Source organism: Amphiprion ocellaris, chromosome 16, assembly GCF_022539595.1.
Source record: "Amphiprion ocellaris isolate individual 3 ecotype Okinawa chromosome 16, ASM2253959v1, whole genome shotgun sequence".
In the NCBI taxonomy this organism is placed as follows: Eukaryota; Metazoa; Chordata; class Actinopteri; family Pomacentridae; genus Amphiprion; species Amphiprion ocellaris.
In genome coordinates this window covers 6189831-6216734 of record NC_072781.1, presented here as the reverse complement: position 1 = coordinate 6216734, position 26904 = coordinate 6189831, and the positions used below count along the sequence as shown (strand labels likewise).

Genomic DNA, 26904 nt, shown 5'->3' with positions numbered 1-26904 from the left:
GGTCGGTTACATGTAGGAACAAGACAAATCCAATAATAAACAACAGCTAGGACAGGTTTTATAACTCAGATCGTGATATTTGTGCGAGAGATTTAAGCTGTTTTATAACTAATTTTATTGTGCTAAAGGTGATGATTCACACGGGTGAATTACCAAGGAAGCATTTGTAGAGGCAGATCTATGGGCCTGACTCATGCAACACATCTGTGGGAGAAAGAGATTAACAGAACAGACTGAAATAATCTGAAAAGACGTATTTTTGACATCAATTCAGTGTGTTTTTTTTTTTTTTTTTTACCTCTTCATTTCTCCCTCTCTTGGTCTCGCTGGCCTCCTCCAGCAGCCCTTTAGTTACAGTATTTGCCTGTGCTCCATCATTGTCAATTAGGCTCCATTCACTAACTGGGATGATTTTTAGCTTCAGGGGATTTGACTAGCTACAAGCTTTCATTATAACATCATGCTACAGTCCTGGCTCATGAACTGCCAAACCCAAGTGGTTGCACATTTGCACATCAAACCCGGCTTTCTCATAAGAAGAACTATGGCTTTCTCACCAATATGGCCAAGAAATTCATTTTCACCCCCATAAAACCTCCATTGTATGAAATGGAAGCGGCTGCATTCAGATTGCCTTTCCCAGATGGGCTGCGCTGATAAGTTGTGTGTTTGTCATATAAATGATGGAGAGGAAACAAAATTTAGGGGGATGATGCAGGGTAAGTCACCTTCACAGCATCCACACACTGCAGACTAAACAATTTGTTACAATCTGATAAAAAGGAAACCTTCTAAAACAAGAGCACAACTTTTAAACACCTCCACGCAACACAACAAAACACCTAGGTATCTCTATTGGATCCCTTGTTGTTTTGACCTCATTTTGTCTCTAGGGCACGTTGCTGGGGGAAAAAAAAATTAACATCAATTTCCAGCTAAAGATAGCCAGAGAAATGTTCTATTTAAAACCAATTAAAAGGGCAACTTTGTCTTACACGACGTGCGCTGGATGTTTAATGATGGATATTGTTACTCCTTTGCAAAAAGAAAAAAATCTCCCTACTTAGGACACATCACATGACCCATTTTCACTGGATATGGCTTCCTTTCACTGTGAGGTTGAAAATTGAGTTAAGAAGTTCATTAAAAAACATTTGATTGAAAAAAATCGCAAGGTCAAGCCCCAGGTACGGGAACAGAATGCATTCCAGACTGCTACAGTATTAGTGCAGTGTTACCACTGACAGGCAGCAAAGTCCTAAATGTTCACATTTTTCCAGAAATAATGACATCATTAACTGGCTGTGCTACATCTGTTAAAATGGACAAACTTTGACAGAATCACCGACTGAAAACATTTCCTATCTTCAGTGAATGCCTCAAAGCACAGAGAGCTGAAGGTATATAAACACATTTGAGTTATTTTTCTGTTTGTGCAGAATATATCAGTGTGTTACTGGAATGGTGAACTCTGGGTACATGTTTTTCGTGTGTATGTTTTTACTGTGTGGGAGGAGTTCGGGGAGATCGCTTCGCATCTGAGCTGCCTCACCTATCAGGGCAGAGCTCTGCTCTCAGCTTTGCTCCCTTCTGTGTGTTCTTGGAAACATGGTTGCCTTGTGTTGCCCTGCCGGGCCCTTGAGACAACTCCCAGCACATTTCCGTCTCAGCCGTTTGTGCAGATGTTTGTGTGTTTGCATGTATGGCCGTGTGTGACTGTTCGCTTGCTCATGTCATTCCTCCCTGCAGATTTTGGTTCAGTCCTAACTCAGTCAAAATGAAACATTTGTGTCTAATAAAGTGACTTTAAAGTGACATTGTAAATTTTGTCCATGCAAAATTCAAATGTGTGGCTTTTTCCGGGCATAAATAGACCCCGATGGATAATAACTCGAAACTTCATTGCTACTTTTAAAATTCAATAGCTGTTGCAGAATTCAATAAGTGCAGCTTACTGGTGGTTTGATGTGACAAATGACATAAATCAGGGAGAACTGTCGGAAGAGAGGCAGAAATCTGACAGCCGTGATTGTTAGTCACCAACTTGGTTGGCTTGCTCTGTATCCCCCTGGAGACATGGCTGCACCACACAGGAACCTGTTCAGAACTGTTTACCACTTTCTGTCATGTTGCTCGCACACAGTTTCCACTTACTAACCTCCTCTCTCATCTTCTTCTTCTACTGTTGCCGTGTTGTCCAGATGGAGGAAGTAATAGCACGCATGCAGGACGAGAAAAATGGCATCCCCATCCGAACAGTGAAAAGTTTTCTCACCAAGATCCCCAGTGTTTTTTCAGGTAAGCAGCTTCTTCTGCTTCTTCTTCTTCTCCTTCTGCAGCTTCTGCAGCTTCTTCTTCTTCTTCTTCTGCAGCTTCTGCAGCTTCTTCTTCTTCTTCTATTCTTGTATTATATTCTTATATTCTTATTCTTATATTCTTCTAATAAACAGTACACTTTAAACTGAAATCATGATGAATTACAAAGCATCTATAAAAGTCTCCTGTTCATTTTAAATTACATTATATATATATTTTGCCATCCAGGATAGATAAGAATTCTTAGATTTTCTGTAAGTTCAGAAATTGGGTTTAATCTCCCTCTATGTATAGCTTTGCCTCAGGGCCTCTGCAATGCCAAAACCACCACTGGTCACCATCACTTGGCTCGTCACGACCAGTTACATATCCAGGAGCTTCTGTCATGGGTGGCTAAGATGATGCTAAAGTGATGAACAGTGGCAGAGAACAACTCAATGTGAACACAGATAAATTTAAAGCACTAACTTTAGCTTTAGTGACGCTCATGGAAAAAAATGAAAAATGCTTTGGGCATAAAAGAGGGAGGCTAAAGTGTTATCCTTTTTTAGGTTTTTCAATCTCAAGTCTACTACACAGTGTGTGGTTTAAAAAAACAGGGCAGGCTCTACTGATTAATTTTACATCTGTGTAATCAGCGTCAACTCAGATTCATCTCTGTGCTGTCATTTTGATGGATATTATGCCATCAGCACGGCTACCAAACAGCTACACTGGTTGTGTTTGCAGTAACATAACAGAGCTGCAGCACAAGCCTGTATTTGTAGCTCTGTTGCTCATCATCTACAGAATGTACCTTCACCTAATTACGCTACTATACATGCACATAAGGATGCATGCTCACGCTCACGGCTAAGGCCAATTTAGAATCACCAATTAACCTATCATTCATGTCTTTGGACTGTGGGGGGAAGAGAACTTGCAGAAAACCCACACAGGCACTGGGAGAATATGCAAACTTCACACAGCAAGGTTTAAACCCAGAACCTTCCACTGCACCACCCCAATAACGCTTAGTCAACGTATATAAATGCAACATCACAATCACATGTATCACAATATTTTTTGTCAAGCTCTGTACAGCATATTTCAATCCTGGACTCATTGTGGAGCAAAAGTAGCGCCAAATGTGAAAGTTTTCAAGTGGATGTGGACTCTTCTGCAATATTATAACACTCTGCCTTTATGTCCACTTTATGTTGGCACCATTTAGACCTACAATTTGTAAAAAAAAAAAAAAAAAGCACTGATTGCTTCTATTGTCAATTATTCATAATTGTATAAAGATGATTGTATTGCTAACAGAAATGGTCCATATCCCCACAGTGTAATTTTTTAAAATATTTACTATTGTGAATGTAGTTGTTGTTCTTTCTTTTACTGCTATGAAGCTGCATTTTTTAATTATAGTTTTAGCAATATACTGCATGAGGACAACATATACTTGTACTGTTCAGATCTGTAGCATAGGTAGATATGCCTGTGTGTATGTTTAGTATGACGGTTTTGTATGAGGGTGTATGGAATGAATGTGTGTGTTGTTACATTGTGTTTTGTGGTATTCTATGTTACGTGTCCTTTATTCTTTAAAGTAAATGACAGATCCATAACTTAGAAACAGCTTGGCTGTTGTTTTCTGTAGATGCTCGAACAAATTTCACACGTCAGAGGTTGGTGAATGTTCTGTTTTGTGTTGTTTTGTTTTTTCTATAGAGCTATAATGGCTAAATGTCTAAAATTTCACACATTTCTGTTTTTTGTTGTCCTATAAGTCTCCTTTGCTTATAGCTTTATGTTGACTTTACTGTGTTTTTGTATGTGTGTGTGAGCAGAATACAGCTTATCAGCTTCTACTAACGTGATTGTTCCAACTGTAATTCATTTTATACACTCATATATCGTTTCTACTCAAGTCTCAGTTGCCAGCAGGGTATGTTTTACATTACTGCCCTTTGCTGTATCCTGTTTCGATGTGCTGCAGCAATTATCCAATATTCACCATCATTGGGATCATTAATAATAAATAATCTTATTGCTTAACATTCTGTTTAAATTATTATCACGTTCTGATGCAAGCACATGCCTTCACTTGGTGCATACACACACACGCAAACACACACACACACACACACACACACACACACACACACATAATCCCAAGTGCATAACCCAATCTATGGTCATGATATTAATCAATTGGGAGAACATCCTTGTTAGAGGATTACCTTACACATCTCATTTAAGCTCTCTCTAAGAAAGTGGGTCAACTTTGATAATGTGAAAACGGGGGTTGTATTAATGACGTTAATCCATGGAAAATCTCATCTGGTTATGGGGGCGCAAAGAAAAGGGAAGGGGGTGCAGTGAAAAAGAACTGGAGAGACCAATCGCAGACAGATGGAAAGGCAGCCACAGGGCTCGACTGTCTCACTGCATGAATTCCCTCATTTCACACCTTTTTTCTGCCTTCTGTGGCTTTCGTCTCCTCAATACACCTTCACCTGTCACTATGACAGACAGTAATGATAGCTTGGAAAATATATATTTAGCCAAAGTGCCAAAGTCACATGGTGTGCCGGGGTGTGAAAATGCCCAGGGGGCAGAGGATGCTGTTATGTTTTTCTGAGATGTGAAAATGATTCAGTTGCATTCTCAGATGGAGAAGATTCAAAATGACATCCATCATATAAAAAGTTTGATGCCCTTTCTAGAAAAAGGGCAAAAGGGAAATATGAATCATCTTTAGACTTATGCCTTTACTCAGAATAGTTCTTGATGATTGCCTCAGCTGTTTGTTTTTTTTTAAAAAGCTAATACGCCTGTAATATCTTGCCTGTGTTCTGCTCAGGTTTAGATTTATGCATTTTCTTCTCTCCTCCTAATTTATGTTCTGACCTGTTCACATTTTTATTTATTTATTCATTTATTTTTTTGACAGCTTGCAATGTGTGACGGCTTATTACATGCTTTGAGTTGACGATGAATTGTGTTATTACTGTACACTTTATTATGTCATTTTACCTCTCTGATATATTAATGGACTTCAGCCAAAGAGAGCCAGCTTGGAGAGGGTGTCAGAAAAGAATATTTGGTAATGGATGGCCTATTACCCACCTACATGGTGCAAGGCGAGAGGAAATGGTATGCACTGTAATGATGAAGGGAAGGGGGAGGATTAAGAGTGTCATTGTTTTCCCTTTCATTTGCATCTATATGCAAAAAAATGTGTTTGAGCACACTGTGAGCTGATATGTTATACCAGTGATTCATATTCATGTGCTTTCTCTTATTTCAGGTTCGGATATTGTACAGTGGATGATCAAGAATCTGGACATTGAAGATCAAGGTAAAAGCTGAATTTTAAAATGTTCAATCTTGATGTAGGTGTTTTGAAAACTTGCTTATTTGGCTAACAGCAGGGTCAGCAGGGTTAGCAGCTGGTTCGGCAGCAGCAGATGTGGTGCACAGCTCATAGAGGCAGTTTGTCACACTCTTGCCAAAGTTTGAATTAAAAAAAAAAAGGCTAGCAGCTAAACTGTGGCATGCTTATAATAAAATCCACCAGGTTTAAAATACGTTATCTTTATTAAAAATGCCAAATGAAACTGTAAAAACAGAAAAAATCATCTAATTTTCAACTTTCCAACAGTCCTTTGAACTATTCATCTGTGATGTGCCACTCCTATGGGAAAATGAACCAAATCTCAGCTTAAACATGTGATTTTTAATCAAGATCACTTTATTTTATCAATATGCAAAAATTGAACCATTTGCTCTAAAAACATTATTTGAAAAACAAAAAAATCAGCCCTTCACAGCACAACAGAAGTGCCATTAGTGACTCAGCTGTGACTAACAGTCACAATAAAAAGAAAAAAAAGAAAAAGAAACTTTATGGCTGAAATAGGTTGAACTGCAGGCTGCGTTCATACGGAGTTGATAAAAGACAAACATGGAAGCCAACTGAAAAGTAAAGTAAGCAGTAAAATATGTATAGCATGCAGAGTCACCATTCTGTGAGCACTTAGATAAATGTTGTACATGTTGACTCCAGGTTTTTATTAGATTTTTTTGGTAAATCAAATAATTAAATAAATCCAAATTCAGTTTTCTTGCAATTTATGGCATTATCCATGTGCCATACTGCACAAAAGGCATTACTTGTAGCCATGGTTGTACTTTTTCCACAGAGGTGCGAGACTTTATATTGCAGTGGAAAATGAGTACAAATGCCCAGAAGCTGCTTGGAGTTCAGAGGGTTAATTAATGCTAACCTAAAGGTTAAATTCAGAGATATCTTTCTTACAGTTGTCTGTGAGGTTTCTTAATAACCCAGGTCATGCTACAGTAAATATATATATCCGTGCTAAATCACAGGCATCTGGACTTGCTTGAGTTTCTTAAACATGTTTCCCCTCTGATCTGAAAGGTTTCTTCATGTGAGCTTCACATGGGTCAAGGTGTGTGACTTACATGATGGCCAGGCAGACTCACATGACCCAATGCAGGAGGTTAAATACCTGTAAATCCCCACCAGTTAGTTAGATCTGACGAAGTGAAACATATTTAAGAAACTAAAGCAAGACCAGCTCCCTTTGCTTTGGCACTTAGACATTGTTAGAGTTTTTTATAGTGTATGCCAGGCTGGGATACTGGTGATTTCCAGGGCTAATTGTAAGAAGAGGGGCTGATCAGATGTTGTACAACCTAAATTTAGATTAGTCTGCACTACATGAAAGAGAAAAACCTACAGGCCATTTTGGAGCCTATGTACCATTAGCCTACTATATGTAGAAATTCCACAGTTTTGCATTTTTCTTTGATCTGTCTTTGTCTGTCCTTGAGCAACAGCACTGCAATTCTTCTTCTTCTTCTCTCCCCGTTTCTGTCTTATTATTTTTATTTTACTCCACTGTGATAGCATAAAACTAGACGGTCTTGAAGGTGATGCCGAATTATGAGCCGAACCCGTCATTGCACATAAAATGACTCAAAAGTGGGCAGGGTGAAGTGTGACGAACGTGGAAAGTTAAAACCAAGTGCTTTCGAAGATTAAAGATGGTGATAAAGAAGTTTAGCTGGTGTGAAAAGCAGCTTTTGAGAGTTTTCTGGTGACTGTAAGTGTATGTACTTGGCTATTGGAGTGTTTATGTGCGTGGGTGTTCATTTCAGTCTGCTCTAGTGGGTGCCTCAGAGTTGTACACCGAGTTCATAATTCTGACTCATCAACTAACAATTCCTTTGTGTCTTGTTTCATTTGTATGCATGGATCTACCTGTCTTTGCCTATGTTTGTCAGCTGTGGCGCTGACTTTGTATGGCGTATATTTATGTGTACGCTGAATCACCTGCAGTATCTGAGATCTTTTGACTGATCCAAGTGAACAGACTGTATCCGTACTTTTTTCTTTTTTTGGCTTCTGGTTTTTTTCATTCTGCTTATGCCAAGGCAAAGCACAGTCTCTGACATTTAAATTTGCCCAAGAGATTATACTTTTCTTCCTGTCTGAGACGAGCATTGTGATTAATTATGCATCGGTATCACGGGAATCTGTGATGTCTCAATAAATAAATTAATACATACACAATAAACAACAAACAAGGCCTGTCAAGTCAGTTAAATCTGCTAAACTGGACTCAAATGCTAATTTCTGTTGCGCTGTTAGTGAACTCTGGCAACAACATTTATGTCATTCCATCAAGCAAATTTACATTTATTTATTCACCTGCAGTATTAATAATTCTCTCTAATATAATTTATCCTTATCTATTTGCCAAAAACTGCAATTTTGTCACAGTCTGAAAAAAATGTGTCAGCAAGCAGATGTTCTTTGTCCTTTAAGAGTATTTTTATGCTTTTATTTCTGCACTTTTTTTGCAGCACGGACACAAAACATGCTGCCGGTTGCCCTGCGGTGGTAAAGTGCAGAGTGCTGCGTAAAACTAAGTGACGTGTACACAAAGCAACTCCTGGCGGGGCTGAACAACACAGCAAAGAGAAACACAATTAATTTGGCTCACAGCACGATAGCCGTGAGTTTATTATGTAAAGGCAGGTGAGCTTATGTCAAAGTTGACTGGCGATTTAGACTTTATTTGCTTAACGAATGCCTCAGATCCTGACGTGGATCTGATGAACTTGAATTTGGAGAACTCTGTAGCCCCCAATCCTATTTTCATTCATCTTTGCATTTTAATAGCTGACAAAGATAATTTTTTGCCTTTTTAAAAAAGTTTTAGTTGTCTTTTGGGATATTTTAGCAGAAGGTGTGCACTTATAACTCTTTATCGTGACACTTTTGTTACAACTCAGACCATAATTTGTTGTTTTGCAAATGCTAGTTGGGTTGTGTAGCATGGAAACAATTGCAATTTACCACATTTTTTTGGTTGTTTTGGTAGCCCAATTCTGACAGTTCACATAGGGAATGGAAACGCTGAGAAGAAATAAATCTGAATGGCTTGATCTACAAACTGAAGATGTAAATCACCCACTTTTTGAGGACTAGAATCCACATCAAGCAGCAACCGAAGGTGGTTGTAGTTAAGGCCGTGTGGAATATCAGTGAAGTTACAAAATGTCTACTGATCCCTACAGGTCAGAGACTTCAGGCAGTGGTTGACTGCAAAGGATGTTCCCTGCAATGTTGAATATTTATGGCTTTTGAGCACTTCAGGTATAGCCTACAGCTGCCTGACCGAGTCGAAGCCAACATTATGCTTCCTGTTTAAATCGCTGACACTATGATGGGAAAATCTCAAAACATATTCATCCCATAGGAAAAAGAGAAAAACCGAAGTAATTATGTCAGTTTATCATGATGTTATCAATATGTATTAGCATGAATTTGCCTTTCTGTGTTATCAGTTTGATTTGGCCAGATATAATCAGCTCCATATCAGTGGTCTGCAGCTTTTCTGACCTCTAACCTTTCTGAGAATAAATCATTAAAGGGATATCGTGAGTAGTCACATTAAAGTCTTCTGCTTAAACAGACGTCAGCTCTCTAAAATGTAGCTCTACATCATACTAATAGAGCACTGCATAAATAAAATGACAATATAATAACAAATGAATTTGCCACTAGTTAGTTGTCAGAAAGCAACAATCTAAACATTTAACATGACTAAACAACACTAGATAAATGCCACAGCCAGACTGACCAGACCACAACAGAACGTCAACAAACAGCCAGACTATCAGTCAAGCTGTCAGCGAGCGTGTATTTGCATGTTATCATGGGTGTGAATTGCATATGAAAGAGCACCTAATCTGCTCAGTGGAACAGGGAATAGTAAAATGATATCTGAGGGAGGACATGTGGCTGGGAGAGGATGTATACGGTTCTGTATAATGACCCTGGTTTTCTCTGTCAACGCTCTTTAAACCTCCTCCCCGTCAGACTCAGTGGAGCACGGCAGATAATATATTTCAGTCTCCTGAGATCACTCCCTGCATATGCTGCTACACTGACATGTATATGGGTAAAAGCATGTAACTTCCTTCTTTACAACATCACTGTTCTTTTATCAGCTCCCATAATAGCTTTGTTGCACATATTTTGTGTATGAATTCACAATCTGCTCCTCCTTGACTGAAGCTGGTCATGCAACAAGTAGTAATTTACTTAACATAAAAGCTGCGTTACAAACCCGACAAGGTTGTAATAGTACAAAAGTCAGCAATATTTCCTTGGAGTGCTTGTTCAGCAGAAGAAAGAAAGAAAAAAACGGTTGTTTTGTGTACTGATATCCAACCTTGATTTCCATTAAAGAGTCACAATATAAATGGACAAAAGCAAACTTGTATTGATATCATGAACTTCTCTTGAATCTTTGCTTTGTATTTGAAATATTGGATAATTTTACCTCTTTGGATCTTAGACGGTAATTTAAACAAAACCGACTTACAACCCGTACTTTTGAGATTAAAACAGATAATTTTCACCTCAACATCTCGTGCGAACAATAATACTCAGAATATAGCCACAGTACTGAATCTCCTTCCTTGTCTTTAGATAAAGATCAGCTGGCAGAATACTCCCACACTCCACTTGGCAGGGCTCCAAACTGCTGGGTTTTTGGCACATAACTGGTAATATGATGAAATCAAAGGGTGTTTTCCCCTTGGACTCCGAGGCCGGCCTTTCTCGACAACTCGACTAATTCCAGTCCAAGGTTTAGTCAGCTATAAAGCTTATGTTATGTTATGCTAAATGGAAGCCAAGAAGCTCCCTTCCTACTAGGAATTGATCTTTATAGACTTGCAGACTTACAAAAACAACAAACACCGTCTTGAGGAACCACAAAAATCTTGGTTAATCTTCTATTTATCCCCTGAAAAACCATTGATCACATTAGTCTGATTTTGCCTTTCCAAATGTGCTCTTTTGTGCTAATTACACTGTGTACTTTCTATAGTATATCTTTGTGTTGGATACTAAATCAAAATTTGCTGCTTATATTTTCTGTGTTCACTGTTGCGTGAAGTTTTTTGACAAAATGAGAACCAATCAGGTCTGTAGTTGAAGAACAGAAGACATTAAGCTCTAATGGCAATGTCCCAGATGTCGTTTTCCATGCTTTGTGGACATTCATCCTGTCTGAGATAACAATCCAGAAAAGTAATGTTCACAAATGACGAATAACTAAGGACGTATATGCATGAGTTGGTTTTTCCTTGGAAATGTCTGACTACTTTAATTCTCTTGCTGTTCGAGGACAGATGCAAAAGATATACATGAATCTAGTATGTCTATGTAACTTTAAGTTACAGAAATAGGGATAAAATTAGGGACAAAATAAAGGATAACATTGAGTGGCTTTAAGATGTGGTACAGTGGGTAAAGAGGAAGCTTATGAGTAAACAGGTTTAAATAACTTATGAGTCATCATTTATTATTAAATGGAACGCACACACACACACATGCATACACATGAGCATCCTGACCTCTTAAGACTGTGACTGTCACCTCAGTGGTAAAGGAAAAGCTGATCTATATTTATCTCACACACAAACACCCAGTGTGTGTGGATCTGTGTGTGTGTGGTGGAGAGTTCATATTTTATGCATACATACACTAAGCTCCTTCTATAGTATTCATAGCTCTGCCTATTTAGACTAAGTGAAGCCTTTCAACCTTTGCATCTCTTTACTTATTAGTGTGTTAAGTCAGTTTGAGTTAGCCTCCCCGGGGCTGTACACAAAAGATTCCATGATCAAATTAGAAACAGAATATAATTAAGCCTTTTTTCCTACGCTGTTCACAATGAACAAAACATGGCGGTATTAACGGAGAGCTGTCAATAAATTAAATGAAACAACGTCGACACCATGGATGACGCGCAGGTTTAGAGCAGCAGGGAATAACTAGTGGCACGTTTTTGATGGTGATTACATGTTTTCATTATCTGATGGTCTAAAATCAGGGACAGCGAGCCATGTGCGGTGGAGCGCCAGAGGGAAGCAGGTTTTCACTCCAACTGAGCACAACAGCAGATGATTTGGCTGATGAGTTCCGCCTCTCCGGCTGAAGGTGGACTAATCAGCGAGACCTCCTGCTGTGCTGTTTGGTTGGAGTGGAAACCAAAGCAGTGTCAGTGTATTAAAGCAGCAGCTCCTAATTCAGGTCCTGTGTCCATTCTGGTCATTTTGTCAAGAATGAATTTGTGTCGGGTGATGAATGGTGAACAAAGTTCTTGAGTTGGTCGGACAATAAAGAAAAAAAACAAACAGCTTGGTGATCCAGGATCTGCGATGAGGAACTATTGATTGCAAAGTTATCAGAAAATCTCCTTTTAATGAAAATGTGAGATATCAAAGCAGATTTATCTTTTTATATCCGGATTAAGAGTGCTTGTAAAGAGAGGCAATTAGAATTTAAATTAAGGAAGGGCCTTATCATCCTGATTCTTAAAGCAAATGTTTGACATTTTGAAAAAATGTTCTTATTTGTTTTGTGACGAGATGATAAGAGCTCGTATCTGTCTGTTAAATATGAGGCCACAGCAGGCAGCCGAATAGCTTCGCCGTGCGTAATGACAGAAGGAAACAATTAGCTCGGCCCTGTCGATGTTAAACTCTCCCACCAGCACTTATAAACCCTCAAATTAGCACGATATACTGTTTGTTTAGTCGTTTGTTTAACCCAAAAGTGGAAAAAAACAACTATTTAACATTTTATAGGCTGTTATGTGTCATACTATTTCTTTCTCTGAGAAATTGGCCAGGAAACCAGCTGAAGAACTACAAGAAGTTACTGGGCACGGCCTAGAACAGTCAGACACAAAACCCTTGTAAACTGGTGAATTGTCACTTTCACACTTAAGTTTTTGAACAGATTATGCAAATGTAAAATGTGCCGAAGCTGTAAGTGATCTTTCAAAGCGCTGATGGATTTTGTCATTAATTGATGGCCAACAGTCATCTGTTTTATTAAGATATCAATCTTATCATCTAACTCTCTGAAATCAAGAAAACAAGCATATTTTGTTCATTATGAAAATGGCCAAATTATTAGGAAAGTAACATATAGTGAAAACACAAGATATGCTGAGCCTTTATTAATCCCGCAGTGAATAAATTTATAATGTATGTCCTTTAAATGTTTGTGTTTATTTTGTTTGTTGTATTTTAGAGAATAATTACATTAAAGTTTATAATTCAGCGGCTGTACAGACATTGATAAAGTTTGTGTTTTTAAGTGAGCAATGATAGATGCACATATACCAGTGCAACAGCCTCAATTCTACATTCTAAAATACAGAAAAAAAGTTTGATGAATGAGTTCCCACTATTTCTCAGTCTTCTTATACCTATAACATCTCCTCCTCAACAGTTCTGTGAAACTTTCTGAGCTGTTTGGGAACACAATCTTCCTGCCACAGCACTTTATTTTAACACACTCAGAAAACAGGCTGATATGAGCGTGAATGTTCTGTATGCATAATAACAACATTACAGGTGCTGGTGTGCAATGTTGCTTAGAAAAACCGAGGGAATATGAAGCTGTAAATTGTCTTTTTGTCTGTGTTTTCTTGCAGTGGAGGCTCTTCACCTAGGAACTCTGATGGCTGCACATGGTTACTTCTTCCCCATCTCAGACCACGTCCTCACTCTCAAAGATGATGGCACTTTCTATAGGTTTCAGGTAAGACTCATAATTGTCATGCTCAAAATCTTATTTGAGTCCAAGCTTTTTATTACAACCCTCTGGGTATCTAAGGTAACATTTAAATAGATCTAAGAACAAGAAACGACCTGAAAAGACCTGAACTGTTGTGCTTCAGTCCAAGAATTTCAGTCGACCAAATCCAATAAAACACAAAGTTGTAAACTTTTATTCGTAGACTCTGCATTCAAGCTTTTCATCCACGTTTTAATTCAGGTCATAAGGTGTCAGTCATATCTTATGTAATCTAACTCAGTCTCACCCATATTAAGGCTGTCCCTGTGCCATTATCCCTTAACATGTGTTATGTCATTACATATATTAAAAAAAAATCATGTATGCATTAACCAGTTTCAGAGTCATGTGGCATAATTACACTAAATTGTTCTACGTATTTTGTGTTTTTATAGAGAAAAACTACATTTGGTAGGTTTGAAATACGCTATATTTTTACTCTTATATAAAATATCTGAGAAACATTCCAAGCTGTTTAAAATAAACAAAGTTAATTGTCGGTTGCTGTACATAATTGCGAGTGGTTCACAAAGAAAAAGGAAAAAAAAGCACATCACTCTGAATGTAAATAGCGGGACTGACAGTTTTACTGATTTTCCACCTAGTGAGTTCCCCCATGTGTGCTGCAAAGAACTAACCAGAGTAAATCAATGCCTGAGGCTGTTTGTGTTAGTAGCCGGCTTCACTTTGCTTTTTATGTGTAATCGCTCCGCATCAGAAGCCAGTCCATACAATGCCCAAGGAGGGTCAAGAATCACGCTAGTGTCTGCTCTAAGCACCCTCTGAAAGGAGCTTATGTGCTTTGGACATAATGCCAAGCCCATTACAGAACAAAATGTTTTATTGTGACAGATGCAGCACTGTGACTGCATGCCCACCTCGCGTGGCAGCGCACACATTGATCCAAAACGCCATGTGGTTACTCGTATTCTGCCAAAGATGGGAAGTGTCTTGCAGTTTTGTTTTTTTAATTACCTATTTTTTTCCCCTTCAGACTCCATACTTTTGGCCATCAAACTGCTGGGAACCAGAAAACACAGACTATGGTGAGAGAACTGCTCTGTTGTAGTCAAACTCGTTCCTTGTGCATTGCGCGGTGTGTATTGAAGAGGCTAATAATGCCGACTCTTTGTGTAGCGCAGAAATCATATTTGACCAATAGACGTTTTATTAATGCTGATATTGCAGGAGGTTCAAAAGATGAAACACAAGTGATGCAACTGCAGAGTCTGGATGATGGATGGAAACCCAAACATCACATTTCAGTTCTACTCCAATGCTTGGCCCACAATTACAATCAGTTATACTGCAATAGGCGTGCAATAAGTTATACTTCATATATTCATATTGTCAGTGCTTTGCAGCTTCAGTCAATAGTGTCTGTCTCAGTCATACTGTCTGCCTGATGCAGGGTGATTACTGTGCAGGAAAACAGGCATGTGTTTGTATGCGTGCACCTGTTGTGCACAGTTGGCTGAATATTTTTAGTGGTGATACAGGGATGAGCTTTTCATTGTTACAGCCAAGCAGAGTGGAGATAAAGCTTTCATAATGCCCGAAATGGTTTGGTGAATAGCCGCACCCTTGCAGGTCTTTCATTTGTTGTTTGAGTTGTTGAAGAGGAAAAGGCCTAATGCTTGCTGTGGGAATAATCCTGCGAGCGTTATGGGGACGTCAGAGTGTTTTGAGATGCAGCAACTGATTCACGTGAATGATGCCCCGTAATGAAAACACTCTAATGGCATAATGAAGCACCTGCATTATGGTCAGTTAACAAAGAGATGAAGGGGTGATGGTAGTTTCAGGAAGGCATCAAAAGTCAGACGCGTGCACACACACACACACACAACACACACAATCGCACACAGCAACAGATGCACACACACCATGCACAGTAAATGACCTTTGTGATTTGCAGGCCAGTTTAAATGTGCAGTTGAGAGGATTAAATGAATAAACGCAGGGCCACTTAAGGCTGTTAAAAAGAAGCAGAGATCCTGTTCTCCTTTAATTACCAATCTGTCTGTCTGTCTCTCCCAGCTGTTTACCTCTGCAAAAGAACAATGCAAAATAAAGCGCGTCTGGAGCTTGCAGACTACGAAGCGGTGAGTGAAAGGTGTTTTAGTGTCAGCACTCTCCTCTTCAAATATCTGCTCCTCTGCTGGCATTGCTCTCAGGCTTTCTCGCTTGCCTTTTTGTTCATACGGACAATGAGAACATTTGCTTTTCTGTGTGTCACTGCATAATTTGTAACATTTTTTTCACCAAAGCTATTAAATGAATCACTGGGTTAATTATTCCGGTGTTTTTTGTTTTTTTTTCTTTCTTTTGTATGTGGGCAGGGATCAATAAAGATGGTATCCAGCCGTGCACTGTACACAGCATGTGCACAAAACATAATCAACCCAGATCCCTCAAAACCTTTCTTTTCCTGTTTGCTCTTTGTTTTACTTACAGGAGAGCTTAGCAAGGCTACAGAGAGCTTTCGCCAGGAAATGGGAGTTCATTTTTATGCAAGCAGAAGCACAAGCAAAGTAGGTGTCTATAAGAAACACACATGCATTGAGCCATGAGGAATGAGTCTTCTTACGCCCTCATTTTGACATAATTAAAGTTTGTGGTTTACTGCAGCTTCACTTTAATTACAGGTATGATGGAGTAAATGTATCATATATGGCTTGGATTAAGCTACTTGCTCTGTCAGAACAGATCTGAGCTGCTTTTTTCTTCCAGGGTGGACAAGAAAAGAGACAAAATTGAGAGGAAAATTCTTGACAGTCAGGAAAGAGCATTCTGGGACGTGCACAGACCAGTGGTGAGTGAAATTACTGGTGTCATAATCACCTCTGCGATAACTGGTATCCCTGTTGATATTATCAGCGTCGCCTTAATTATTCCTGCAAACATAAATAAAACTGAAAAAAAAGATTTAATACTGATCACACTCTGCTCCACCCCTCAGGTCAAAAAAATAATTAGATCGACATTGTAAAACCTTTGCACTGCAGGAGTAATTTTAATCTATTCTACACATTTAACATGAGGCAGAGAAGTGTCAGTCTTGTTTGTATTTTATGCCGTTACGAGCACTTAACAGGTGAGCCAATTTCTATATGAGATATACGTGATTCCTGTAACATTTAAATGGTGCAAAGAAGTGAACCCACTGAAGATCCACTGCTGTGTATTTGCCTTTGCCATACACATGAAATGCCACATCAATAACTGTCACAACATATCAGCTTCAGTGCTGCTCTTTACCTTGTTTCTACACACTTGCTTAGCATTAGCATTTAGTTCCCCCCTGAGGTTAAAGGGTCGCCTCTGCTGTATTTCTCCAAAAGCCACTGCTCCACGGTTAATTGGAAAATAACAAGTTCAATTTATGCGTCCTTGGAGCAACATAATCAATATTAATTTAAATTTCACAGTGACGCCGTCAAGCTACTTAGCTCTGTTCTTTTGGGAGAGGCCTAGATTAGACCACTTGTTCAATCAGCCAGTATTTGCACACTAAGAATTTCCCGCTGGTTTACTTGTTTTGCTAGAGCTGGCGCATTCCCTGTTTAATTAACCAGCATCTGACACATTGTCCCAGAGACTTCTTAGAATCACTTCACACCGCAGCTAAGCGTAGTAGATGGGATTAACTGACACTCATATATCCGGGTCATCACTGCCCCTTCATCCATTGTGGCATCATCCAAGAGTATAGTGTAAAGTATGTACAATGCTATGAAATATACTCCAGGATAACAAGAATTTCCTCATTATTTTGCTCCCCACTTTTCTCACAGCCTGGATGTGTGAATACAACAGAAGTTGACATAAAGAAGTCCTCCAGAATGAAAAACCCTCACAAAACTAGAAAGGTATAGTAAAGCTTCCATCCGTTACACCTTAGGATTGTTAAACAGATTTGAGCAGAAGACATGGCTATTGTTCTGTGTTGTGTTTGTCCACACTGCTACTACTATTAATAATTCAGTTTTTTTGTGTGTGTTTTTTTGTTGTCTTAGTCCGTGTATGGGCTGCAGAATGACATCCGTACCCACAGCCCAACCCACACCCCCGCTCCAGAGGCCAAGCAGCCCACGGAAGAAGAACTGCAAGAACAGGTTAGACCCGCAGGTGGCGCTCTAGAAATAACAACAGGATCTTTACTAATTCAATGCTAACTCTCAAACTGGAGGGCTAGTTGTCATTTTTGGTATTCAAGTAATCGTATTAGGTCCCCTTTTAATATATAATTGAGGGATTTTGAAGTCCATGGGATACATCTTGCATACACTTTTATTAAAAGTAGAAAAAACTAATCTTTTTTGTGTTCGTTATGATCATGTTTTTACAAATTCAATAATTATTTATTATGGAAACAATCAATGAAAAATGACTGGATATCACTAAAATGTCAACTAAATAACCGTCTGAATTTAATAACAACCACCTTCTAATTAGCTAAACAATAATAAAATGAGCTGATTCAGAAAATGTTTTGATTGTGTTCTTTTTATTAAGTTGAGATAATCATGACAGATTTTTCCTTTTTGGCAATATATCACATTTTATATGGAAAATAACCAGTCTTTCTTAGTTATTTAATATAGTGTGGATTTATGGCATGTCAACAGGTTCACTACAATATCTTTATAAATAACTTTCAACATCAATTTTACTCAGTTATATATATAATATTTACAAGAATCTTTCTGTAAAAATGCCATGTGGTGTTTGGTTATAGGCAGCCATGTTGATTTTAGGCCTGAAAACAGCAAAAATGTCAACTATGATACCTGTCAACTATGTTAAAAGAAGTCCTGCAATTATATATTGACCTTGCATCACTAAACCTGATAAAGTAAATATAGTAGAATTTAAAGTGCAAAATAATTGAAATACTGCAGATGGCATGGAAATATGTTTGCAAACTGACACTTTGTTTTAAATTCCAAGACTATAGTACGCTAATTGTTCCTTGCTATGGTTTCAGATCACCTTTTGGCAATTGCAATTAGACAGGCATCGACTGAAAATGTCCAAAGTGGCAGAGAGGTGAGTGATGTCCTTTGTGTCTTTATTCAGTTTAGCCATTGATCTGTTTATTGAGCCTTTAAACGGCCTAACGTGGCATGGAATAAAGAACTCAGATGACCTTGAGGAGTGTTCGGGCCTCGACAGTGCCTTCACTTGTCGTCAGCGTTGATGATGCCAGATACTGAATGTGGCACCAAGTGTCTATTTGTCATTTGTTTCACAGAAAAGAGAAGTTCATTCACTCCCTCATGTCAGGCTCTACACTTCATTTCAATTTAAAGTATTTGCTCTTAAGAGGGTTTCACCTCTCCTTTTGTCAGTTAAATCTTCCAGATAAACAACCCATTCTTAATCATTCATAGAAAGGTATGGAGCACAGATTCACTAGACATGACTATAGTAGACTTCAGTAGACTTTTCACCAGTGATACAGGGTGAAGAATTTCATGTGCTGTCTGTTGTTTCACTTACCCAACAGTTTGCTTGGCTACACGGAGCAGTATGTTGAATACGACCCCTTCCTCACGCCTCCAGACCCATCCAACCCCTGGATCTCAGATGACACCACACTCTGGGAGCTCGAAGCCAGGTGGGTACATGTCACTAGAGGAAGAGCAGTAGAGACATTTATGGTGCCTATTAAGTTTTCCCCTTTAATTGATTTTCAACATTAAACCATGGTCAATTTAATTTCCCTTTTTGACAAAAAAAACTTACAAAAAATAAACAGTGTTTCAGGTCAAAGTGAAAAAGATTTCTACAAAGTAACCTCAACTATTTAAAAATATTAAATGTTAGGGAATGCTGCGATGTCTGAAAAGAGGAATCAGGAGGCAAACTCAGGGACACTCTGGAGACTCAGATGGCTTATGTTGAGAATAAGGTTTACTGAATTCAGGAGAAATGATACAGCGAGTAACACAGTGACGTGAGCACTGGCAGCATCAGTTCTGAGGAGTCTCTCTGGTCTTGGGTACTTATACCGTTTGGAAGGCATGCCATGTTGATGTTATACTCAATATAACCTTGTTGTTCTGACATCGTCGGCCAGATAGTTGGTCTGTTATCCCTATGTTATGTTTACCAGGCATCTGTCTGTCTCAGGGTCATATTAGGGGACAGAGAGAGCATACCCAAGTTTGTATCCTCTATCTAGGAGAACCATGAGTCAAGGGTGACCATTTGGGATGACTCAGCATTTAGGCTGTCATAAACTAGAACCACCTCAGTCATGAGAAAGTGAGTAATTTTTCCTTCACATTAAACATAAAACAAGTGATTTAATCAGTATTCATCCCATTCAAGTCAGTATTCAGTAGATGCCCCCTTGCTGCAATTACAGCTTTAAGCGTGTGTTGATAGGTCTTAACTGGTCTTGTACAACACTGCAATTTATTTTTATTTTTTTACCCCATTCTTCTTTGCAAAACTGTCAGGTTGCACTGGGATCATGAGTAATCAGCCCTTTTCAAGTCCAGCCACAAATTCTCAATTGAATTGAAGTCTGGGCTGTGACTCAGCCACTCCAAAACATTCACCTTGTTGTTTTTAAACCATTTCTGTGCAACTTTGGCTCTACGCTTCAGGTAATTGCCTTGCTGAAAAACAAATCTACTCCCAAGTTGCAGTTCTTTTGCAGACTGCATCATGTTGTCCTTCAGGATTCACCTGCACTTTGCTGCCTTCATTTAACCCTCTGCCTTCACAAGCCTTCCAGGGCCTGCTGCAGAGAAGCACCCCCACATCATGATGCTGCCACCACCATGCTTCACGGTGAGCATGGTATGTTTGAGATAATGTACAGTGATTGGTGTCTGCCAAACACAGCATCAAGTCTGCTGGTCTGTTTTGGGCCCATCAGACCAAATAGCTTTCTTCCAGGTGACTTCATAATCTCCCAAATGCTTTCTGGTGAACTCCAGTTGAGATTTAAAATGATCTTTTTTCAACATTGTTTTCCTCATCTCCGATAAAGTTTTAAGCGATGAAGACTCCGGGCAACACTTGTATGTCATCTCAGCTCTTGAAGTTTGTAACTCCTTCCAAGGAGTCACAGGTGTCTTGGTGGCCTCCCTACTTGTCTCTTTTTGCACAATCACTCAGTTATTGAGGACAATCTGGTCTATGCAGATTGACACGTGCACGTTCTTTCCATTTCTTAATGATGTGCGCCAAGGGATATTCGGTGAGATGGAAGTTTTCTTGAATCCATCTCCTGACACGTGCTTTTCAATAACTTTTCAGAGTTTTGTCCCAATGTTGTATTGTTGTGTGTCATCTCCCAGTAAGGAGCCAGGCCAGCAGAGGGTAAAGAGGTGGGCTTTCGGTATCGATGAGGTTCTCAAAGATCCTGTGGGAAGAGAGCAGTTCCTCAAGTTCCTGGAGTCTGAGTTCAGCTCAGAGAATCTCAGGTACATGATATACTACACTTGATTGGATCAACATGCACACACACCCACACTATTCATTATTTATGACAATGTTGCATTGCCTAATTGAATTCATTAGACGCTTAACCTAATCTTAAAGCCTCGATCTATATTTGACTGAAATATGGACATAAATATGAAACGTCGTCACATGCATGATTAGAGAGTTTGACTTCCACCAGGATAGAATAGCATTTTGTTTCACAGTTGATTATAATCACAAATATAGGACAGTTTTACTGTCGTGTTTACGCCACAGTGATGTCAACGAATCATTTATAGCATCATAAATAATCATAACTGACAATAGCTTAGATACAGTGCCATGTTATGCTAATTTGCATATTTAAAGACCTGCCAATGGTGGTGGAAATAATACCAAGATAATACGGGCCAATGCAGCAGTGTAAAAATTCTACATTTTAACTAAAAGTCCTGAAATCATAGTGAAAAATTATTATCATCAGAATCTATTTAAAGTTTCAGAACTAAAAGTACTTAATATGCAGAATGGTCCATTTAGAATGTCAAAATGTGAGATTTAGTATATTATTTAGTTCTTGTCTTTGGTCCATTAATATGTATGCAGCATTTTAATGGTTTAGTTGGTCCAGATAGAGCTGATTTGAACTGTTACTGAATAAGGCAACAGGGAGTTAGACAGGGAGTCTAATGCAATACATCATATTTTATGAGATGATCCTAAATTTAATATGTAATATATTAATCTGCTCTCTAACTGCAACTCAGTAAAAACCAATTTTCAGGTAAGATCATGATCAGTACCTTTAATCATAATTGCCAAACGCATTATGCCAACCCTTATAGTTTCCCGTTTTGTAGATTCTAATCTCAACCATAAAACACATTTCAACCTAAAAATATATATGCTTTTACCCTTTGTACAAGTAGCTTTTTGCTCAGACATGGGTCCACAAAATGTGACTCTATGTACATATATTTGCTGCAATGATGTGATTAATACAGACACGCACACTGGAGCGACTGTGGAGGATTTAATTCACACGTTCTCCCCCTACACACACTTGCAAATGAACCGTTCACATTAGACTATATGAAATAATCACAGAAACATGCAGTGCATATATTACAGGAATCACACTATACACGTCCATATGGTAAGTCTGGGTAAATCAGCAATCTGTGCTTCTCTTATGATGAAAAACATGATCAGTGTTATCTCATTTAAATGGGTCTTTATTGACTATATATATATATATATATATATATATATATATATATATATATATATATATATATATATATATATATATATATATATATATATATATATATATATATATATATATATATATATATATATAAAATTTATTCTTCCCATGTATAAGACATAACCTGGAGTAATATTAAACATTAATATTAGTAGTGGTAATCAAAGCAGCGTTAGCAGGTGGATGCTGCTTTTTGAAATATGCACTGCTGTAGCACCTTGTAGAGTAATGTTATGTTATTCAATATATTCATGGTTACAGGAATGCTGCAGAGCATCAAACATGCATAGAAACAACTAAATGTGAACAGAGTATCGTTGTGCAGCATGGCTCCTCTGCTCCCTCTCATGGTACACGCCTGCATTGTTTCCACCCAAAGCTGATAAAGGGGGCAGTTTAATGAGAGTGTATTCTTAGTCAGTTCAGCAACATTTGAACTCTGAATTATGGTTTGCAATACTTTAGCAAGAGGAATTCTGGCATTCGGGGCTATATTAACCTCTATCAGCCAGGAATTTTTAAAATTACACTTTCCATCCACCTCTGCTGAGGTGTCCCTGAGTAAACAGTGAGATCTTACTGGATGCAGTTACTGTGTTACATTTCTTACCATGTGTTAATTTGTGTCTCCTCAGTGATGACAAGGTAATGGAGCAAAATCCTCAGTGTAACATGTGCAACTTCAAAAGGAATTTTACAGTTATTATTACTGATAATTTTCTTCAACAAACAGTTACATATTAAAAGACTTTCTCAGCTGACTATTATTTTAAAACCCAGTGCACTCTTATTTGATCTGACTTTCATGTCAGATCAAATACAAAAACATGTCATTTCTGACTAGTTTGACTGCAGACTTTGACAAATGAAAAACTGTTGAATATTTTAAATACCTCCTCCGGGGTAAAATCAATTTTTAAAAACTTGTTAACATGTCCAGATGGTGTTTTTCTACGCTGGAGGACATATCATGAGCAAAATAAGCAGTGACTGAGCATTTTCACCTTGAAATTGTTGTTTGCTAATGACAGTCTCAAAAACACAGAATGAGACTTCTGCGATATTTTACATAACAAGCCTGAGGAACCAATCCAGTCAGCTTCAGCTTTCCATATCTGGTTGAACATGTTTGGCTGAATTACTCCAATAATACAACTTGCCAGTGGGTAGTCTTGGAGTAGTTTTACAGTGTTCGAGCAAAGCCATAGGAACTCAGGCAAGAGTGGAAAGATACGTCTAATTTTCACTGAAAAAACACATCTAAATATGCATCTTTGACACACAGAGATGAGCATTCAGGATATGGACCAGTTGTCAATGGGCAGTGTCCAAAACTGGTATCATTATGGATCTATGTGGACTTGTTTATCACTGAAAACCATGATGCCGTTATCTGCTTCCTATATGTTACTATTAACAATGATAATTCTATGTTTTGGAACAAAGCTACTGTATTAACAGGCATCAATCATTCTGTTACCTTTGGTTTGTAGGTTCTGGCTAGCGGTGCAGGAACTGAAGAAGCGTCCTATCAGAGAAGTTCCAACTCGAGTTCAGGAGATCTGGCAGGAGTTTCTGGCCCCCGGAGCGCCCAGTGCCATCAACGTGGACTCCAAGAGCTACGACAAAACCACCCAGAATGTTAAAGATCCTGGACGCTACGCCTTCGAGGATGCACAGGTAAGTGACTGTTCAAAAGCAAATTATACATTCAATCATATCCACAGGCCATTTCTGTTGAACAGTTCAACACTACAGATAAGAATAACTGAGCTTTCCACTGAAATATTGCTGCTGGTCTTAACGCTGCATCCACGTTAACACATTCGCTCATGGCAGTTCATGAATCACATCTTTGTCTCGGGGAGCAGTGAGATATTGCATTTCCTCATTTCTATTCAGCACAGTGTTTCACCTGTGTCGGACATTTTTATACATTATTCTGACATTATGTGCTTCTGCAACAGGAACACATCTACAAGTTGATGAAGAGTGACTCTTACAGCCGATTCATCCGTTCCAGTGCCTACCAGGAATTATTACAGGCCAAGAAGAAGGTAAAAAAAACACAAAGCCTTACGGAAAACATAAAAATGACAAATGCCTTTGTTTGAAAAGAAGACAAGATGTAGAAAAATCAATGTAGATGGTGCTTAATGCTGTTGCACAGAAGCTAGTCTGTGTTGAATGTTTTTTTTTACGGTGGTTTTGGAACTACAAGCAACACATTGAAATTACATTTAGTCGTTTGCATTTAGACCAGAGTCGTTCTAATGCAAGTTGAAGTATATGTGGTTCACAAAGCTGTAGTGCATCTGAAATTAATATTAAAATCATAAATACAGCAATGTATACAGCAATGTAAGAGGTAGAGTTGCCTAAAGGTGCAAACCAGGGAAATAAATGAAATCTGCATTTCAGCGACAGCAATCAGTTGCAGAAAGTGTTAAGATGACTCACAAATGAGTCTGTTTCAGGTTTGATTGATGGAGTAGCTGATCAGGACTCCTGTCGCGTTTGTAGAAACTATTATGAATAGCAGAAAAAACAAGTGCTGTCAAAACATGACGAATAATTCAGAATTACACAGGTGTATTTATGCACTTAAAACCTCTTCCATCTAATGCCTCCTACTCACCCCTCATTCTAAGATTTTAATATTATATCTAGATTGTTTTTTTTAAATAAGAAACTGTTAAATCCACATCATTTTCTGCAATGTGTTAAGTTTGTTGTCTTTGTGATGAAATATGATGCAAAAGCAGTAAACTGGAAGTGTGTTGATATAGGTTTTATAGCTTTATAATTGTGACAAAGTACTCTTTTCCTGTTCTGTTTTTGAGGCAGGTTACACTGAAGGTACACCTGTTGCATTTCTAATCCTGCTAACTGTTGTTCTCTACATATTATATTTTACATATGGCTTTCTGAATCCTCTGCATGGTCATTTTTTTTCATTAATGTTTCGTTTTTCGTCCCCACAGAAAAGTAAGAACTTGTTCTGAAGGCTCTCGCTCCCAGGTAACGTCCAATATGAAATCATGCCTACTAAACTTTTCATTTGGTAGTTGTCAATGACGCCTCTAACTATTGCAATAGCCACTCTTTCTAGCATTAAATATATTTGCATTCTAAAGGGAATGTTATGTTAGATTTTAATAGTGCGTGCAGTTCTAGCAACATATCTGCGGTTTATTGCATTATTATTAAAGCAGAAAATGATTATATTTATTCTCCCCATCTCCCAGTTAAATATTTACCTAATTCTCCTTTCCACCTGTCTGTTCTGCCCTCCGTTCTCTTCTCCCAGCGCAGGGGAAACTACTGGCATCCAAGAGATTGACCAGTCTTGTGCCATCATGCTAAAATCAATGCCATCTCTCTCTCTGGGACATGGAGGAGGGAGACCATTTCATCTCTTCATCATCATTGTCTGTCATCTGCTCTTGGCTCGGCCGGATGATGAGCCAAGCCGTCTGTTCGTCTGTTGTCCACAGGATGTTGCATGTCCATGGAGAGGATGTTCCTTCTTCTCTCTCCTCTTTCGGTACCTGATATATTTCCAGTATTCTCAGAAAAGGAGGCACTGCTGGACTTGTGAGGACACTGACAGACTGTCGAGATGAAAAATTGTCACTGAAGAAAAGTCGAATCCAGTTCTCGCTCCAGTTCTTTCCATCGTAACAGCTGGACCGGAGCCCCCTCTCTCACTTCCAGCTGCAACAAATGATGTCAGAGAGAAAAAAGGAAAAAAAAAGAAGAAAAAAACACGTAGAAAAAAATATAAAATGACAGCTTAAACTGATAAACCTAACCAATGTCATCGCTTTACATGATCTGAGGTCACAGATACTTTGTCACGCTACGGGAAGTGTTGTGCAGAATGAATATACAATATACAGTATATATACATATATATATTATGATTATGATTATTTATTGTGCATTTACTTTGCTTTGCATTATTTTATTGCACTACAATAATTAGCACATATGGTTTTCATTGCACCTGTAAAGTCACATTCAAATTTACAGAAATGCTGTCTCCTGTCTTACGCAGAACATAATTCTTTGTTATTCTCTCCTGCATTTATTTTTATACCATATTTAAAGACACTTTTACTTACTTGTATTATTAAAGTTGGCCCTTTATCTGTTACTATGGCCTGGGCTTGGATTTTTTTATTTTAAACTTTGGCAATTATAGCAAGAAGTGTAGCATACGATCCACAAGAATCTAAGAATTATTAAATCATGCATTTTTGCTTTCTTCCACTAGAGGGCGATAAATTATTTACTATGGATTCCAGTCAACAACCAGCAACTGCTCAGCACACATGAGCAAAATGCATCACTGTACCCAACAGACAAATGAAGTTCTGTCATGCATAAGTGTCATCATCCTCCGGTCTGCTGAAGGGGGTTTTGTTCAGACTTTACCCGTCTGAGGTTTTGCAGGGTCTGTTGATGTTTCAACTCTTTGATGACAGGGTGACAGTCAGCGTTTTTCTGTCTCCCTGCCCAGTGGTCAGCTTAGCAAGAGCCACAAAAGAGACAAACATCATTGTCTCAGTCGCATCAAGGAATGTGAATTGTGTCAGTTTTCAAAGCGCGCTGTTAGTGCATCTGAGCACATGTATATGATGATTTATGCACTGGAGATTTACGGCTTTTAATGTGGTGTGGC

The 26904-nt window shown here is 38.5% G+C and overlaps 1 protein-coding gene across 3 annotated transcripts in view; it reads left to right on the top strand.

The window, feature by feature from the left end:
* rgs7a (regulator of G protein signaling 7a) overlaps positions 1 to 26376 on the top strand; it is a 54325-nt gene extending 27949 nt beyond the window's left edge. The window contains exons 3-18 of one of the 3 annotated variants that reach the window (XM_023289763.3): positions 2202 to 2298; positions 5612 to 5662; positions 13359 to 13465; positions 14496 to 14547; positions 15542 to 15606; positions 15959 to 16035; positions 16235 to 16316; positions 17299 to 17373; positions 17521 to 17619; positions 18492 to 18553; positions 19014 to 19124; positions 20821 to 20946; positions 23711 to 23897; positions 24185 to 24274; positions 25202 to 25238; positions 25533 to 26376. In XM_023289763.3, coding sequence (XP_023145531.1) covers positions 2202 to 2298; positions 5612 to 5662; positions 13359 to 13465; positions 14496 to 14547; positions 15542 to 15606; positions 15959 to 16035; positions 16235 to 16316; positions 17299 to 17373; positions 17521 to 17619; positions 18492 to 18553; positions 19014 to 19124; positions 20821 to 20946; positions 23711 to 23897; positions 24185 to 24274; positions 25202 to 25222 — 1302 coding nt within the window. In that variant the 3' untranslated portion in view covers positions 25223 to 25238; positions 25533 to 26376. Of the gene's footprint in view, positions 1 to 2201; positions 2299 to 5607; positions 5663 to 13358; positions 13466 to 14495; positions 14548 to 15541; positions 15607 to 15958; positions 16036 to 16234; positions 16317 to 17298; positions 17374 to 17520; positions 17620 to 18491; positions 18554 to 19013; positions 19125 to 20820; positions 20947 to 23710; positions 23898 to 24184; positions 24275 to 25201; positions 25239 to 25527 lie in introns of those variants that run through there. The other 2 variants (XM_023289762.3, XM_055018360.1) reach the window with 2 other exon arrangements.
* Positions 26377 to 26904: the final 528 nt, after the last annotated feature.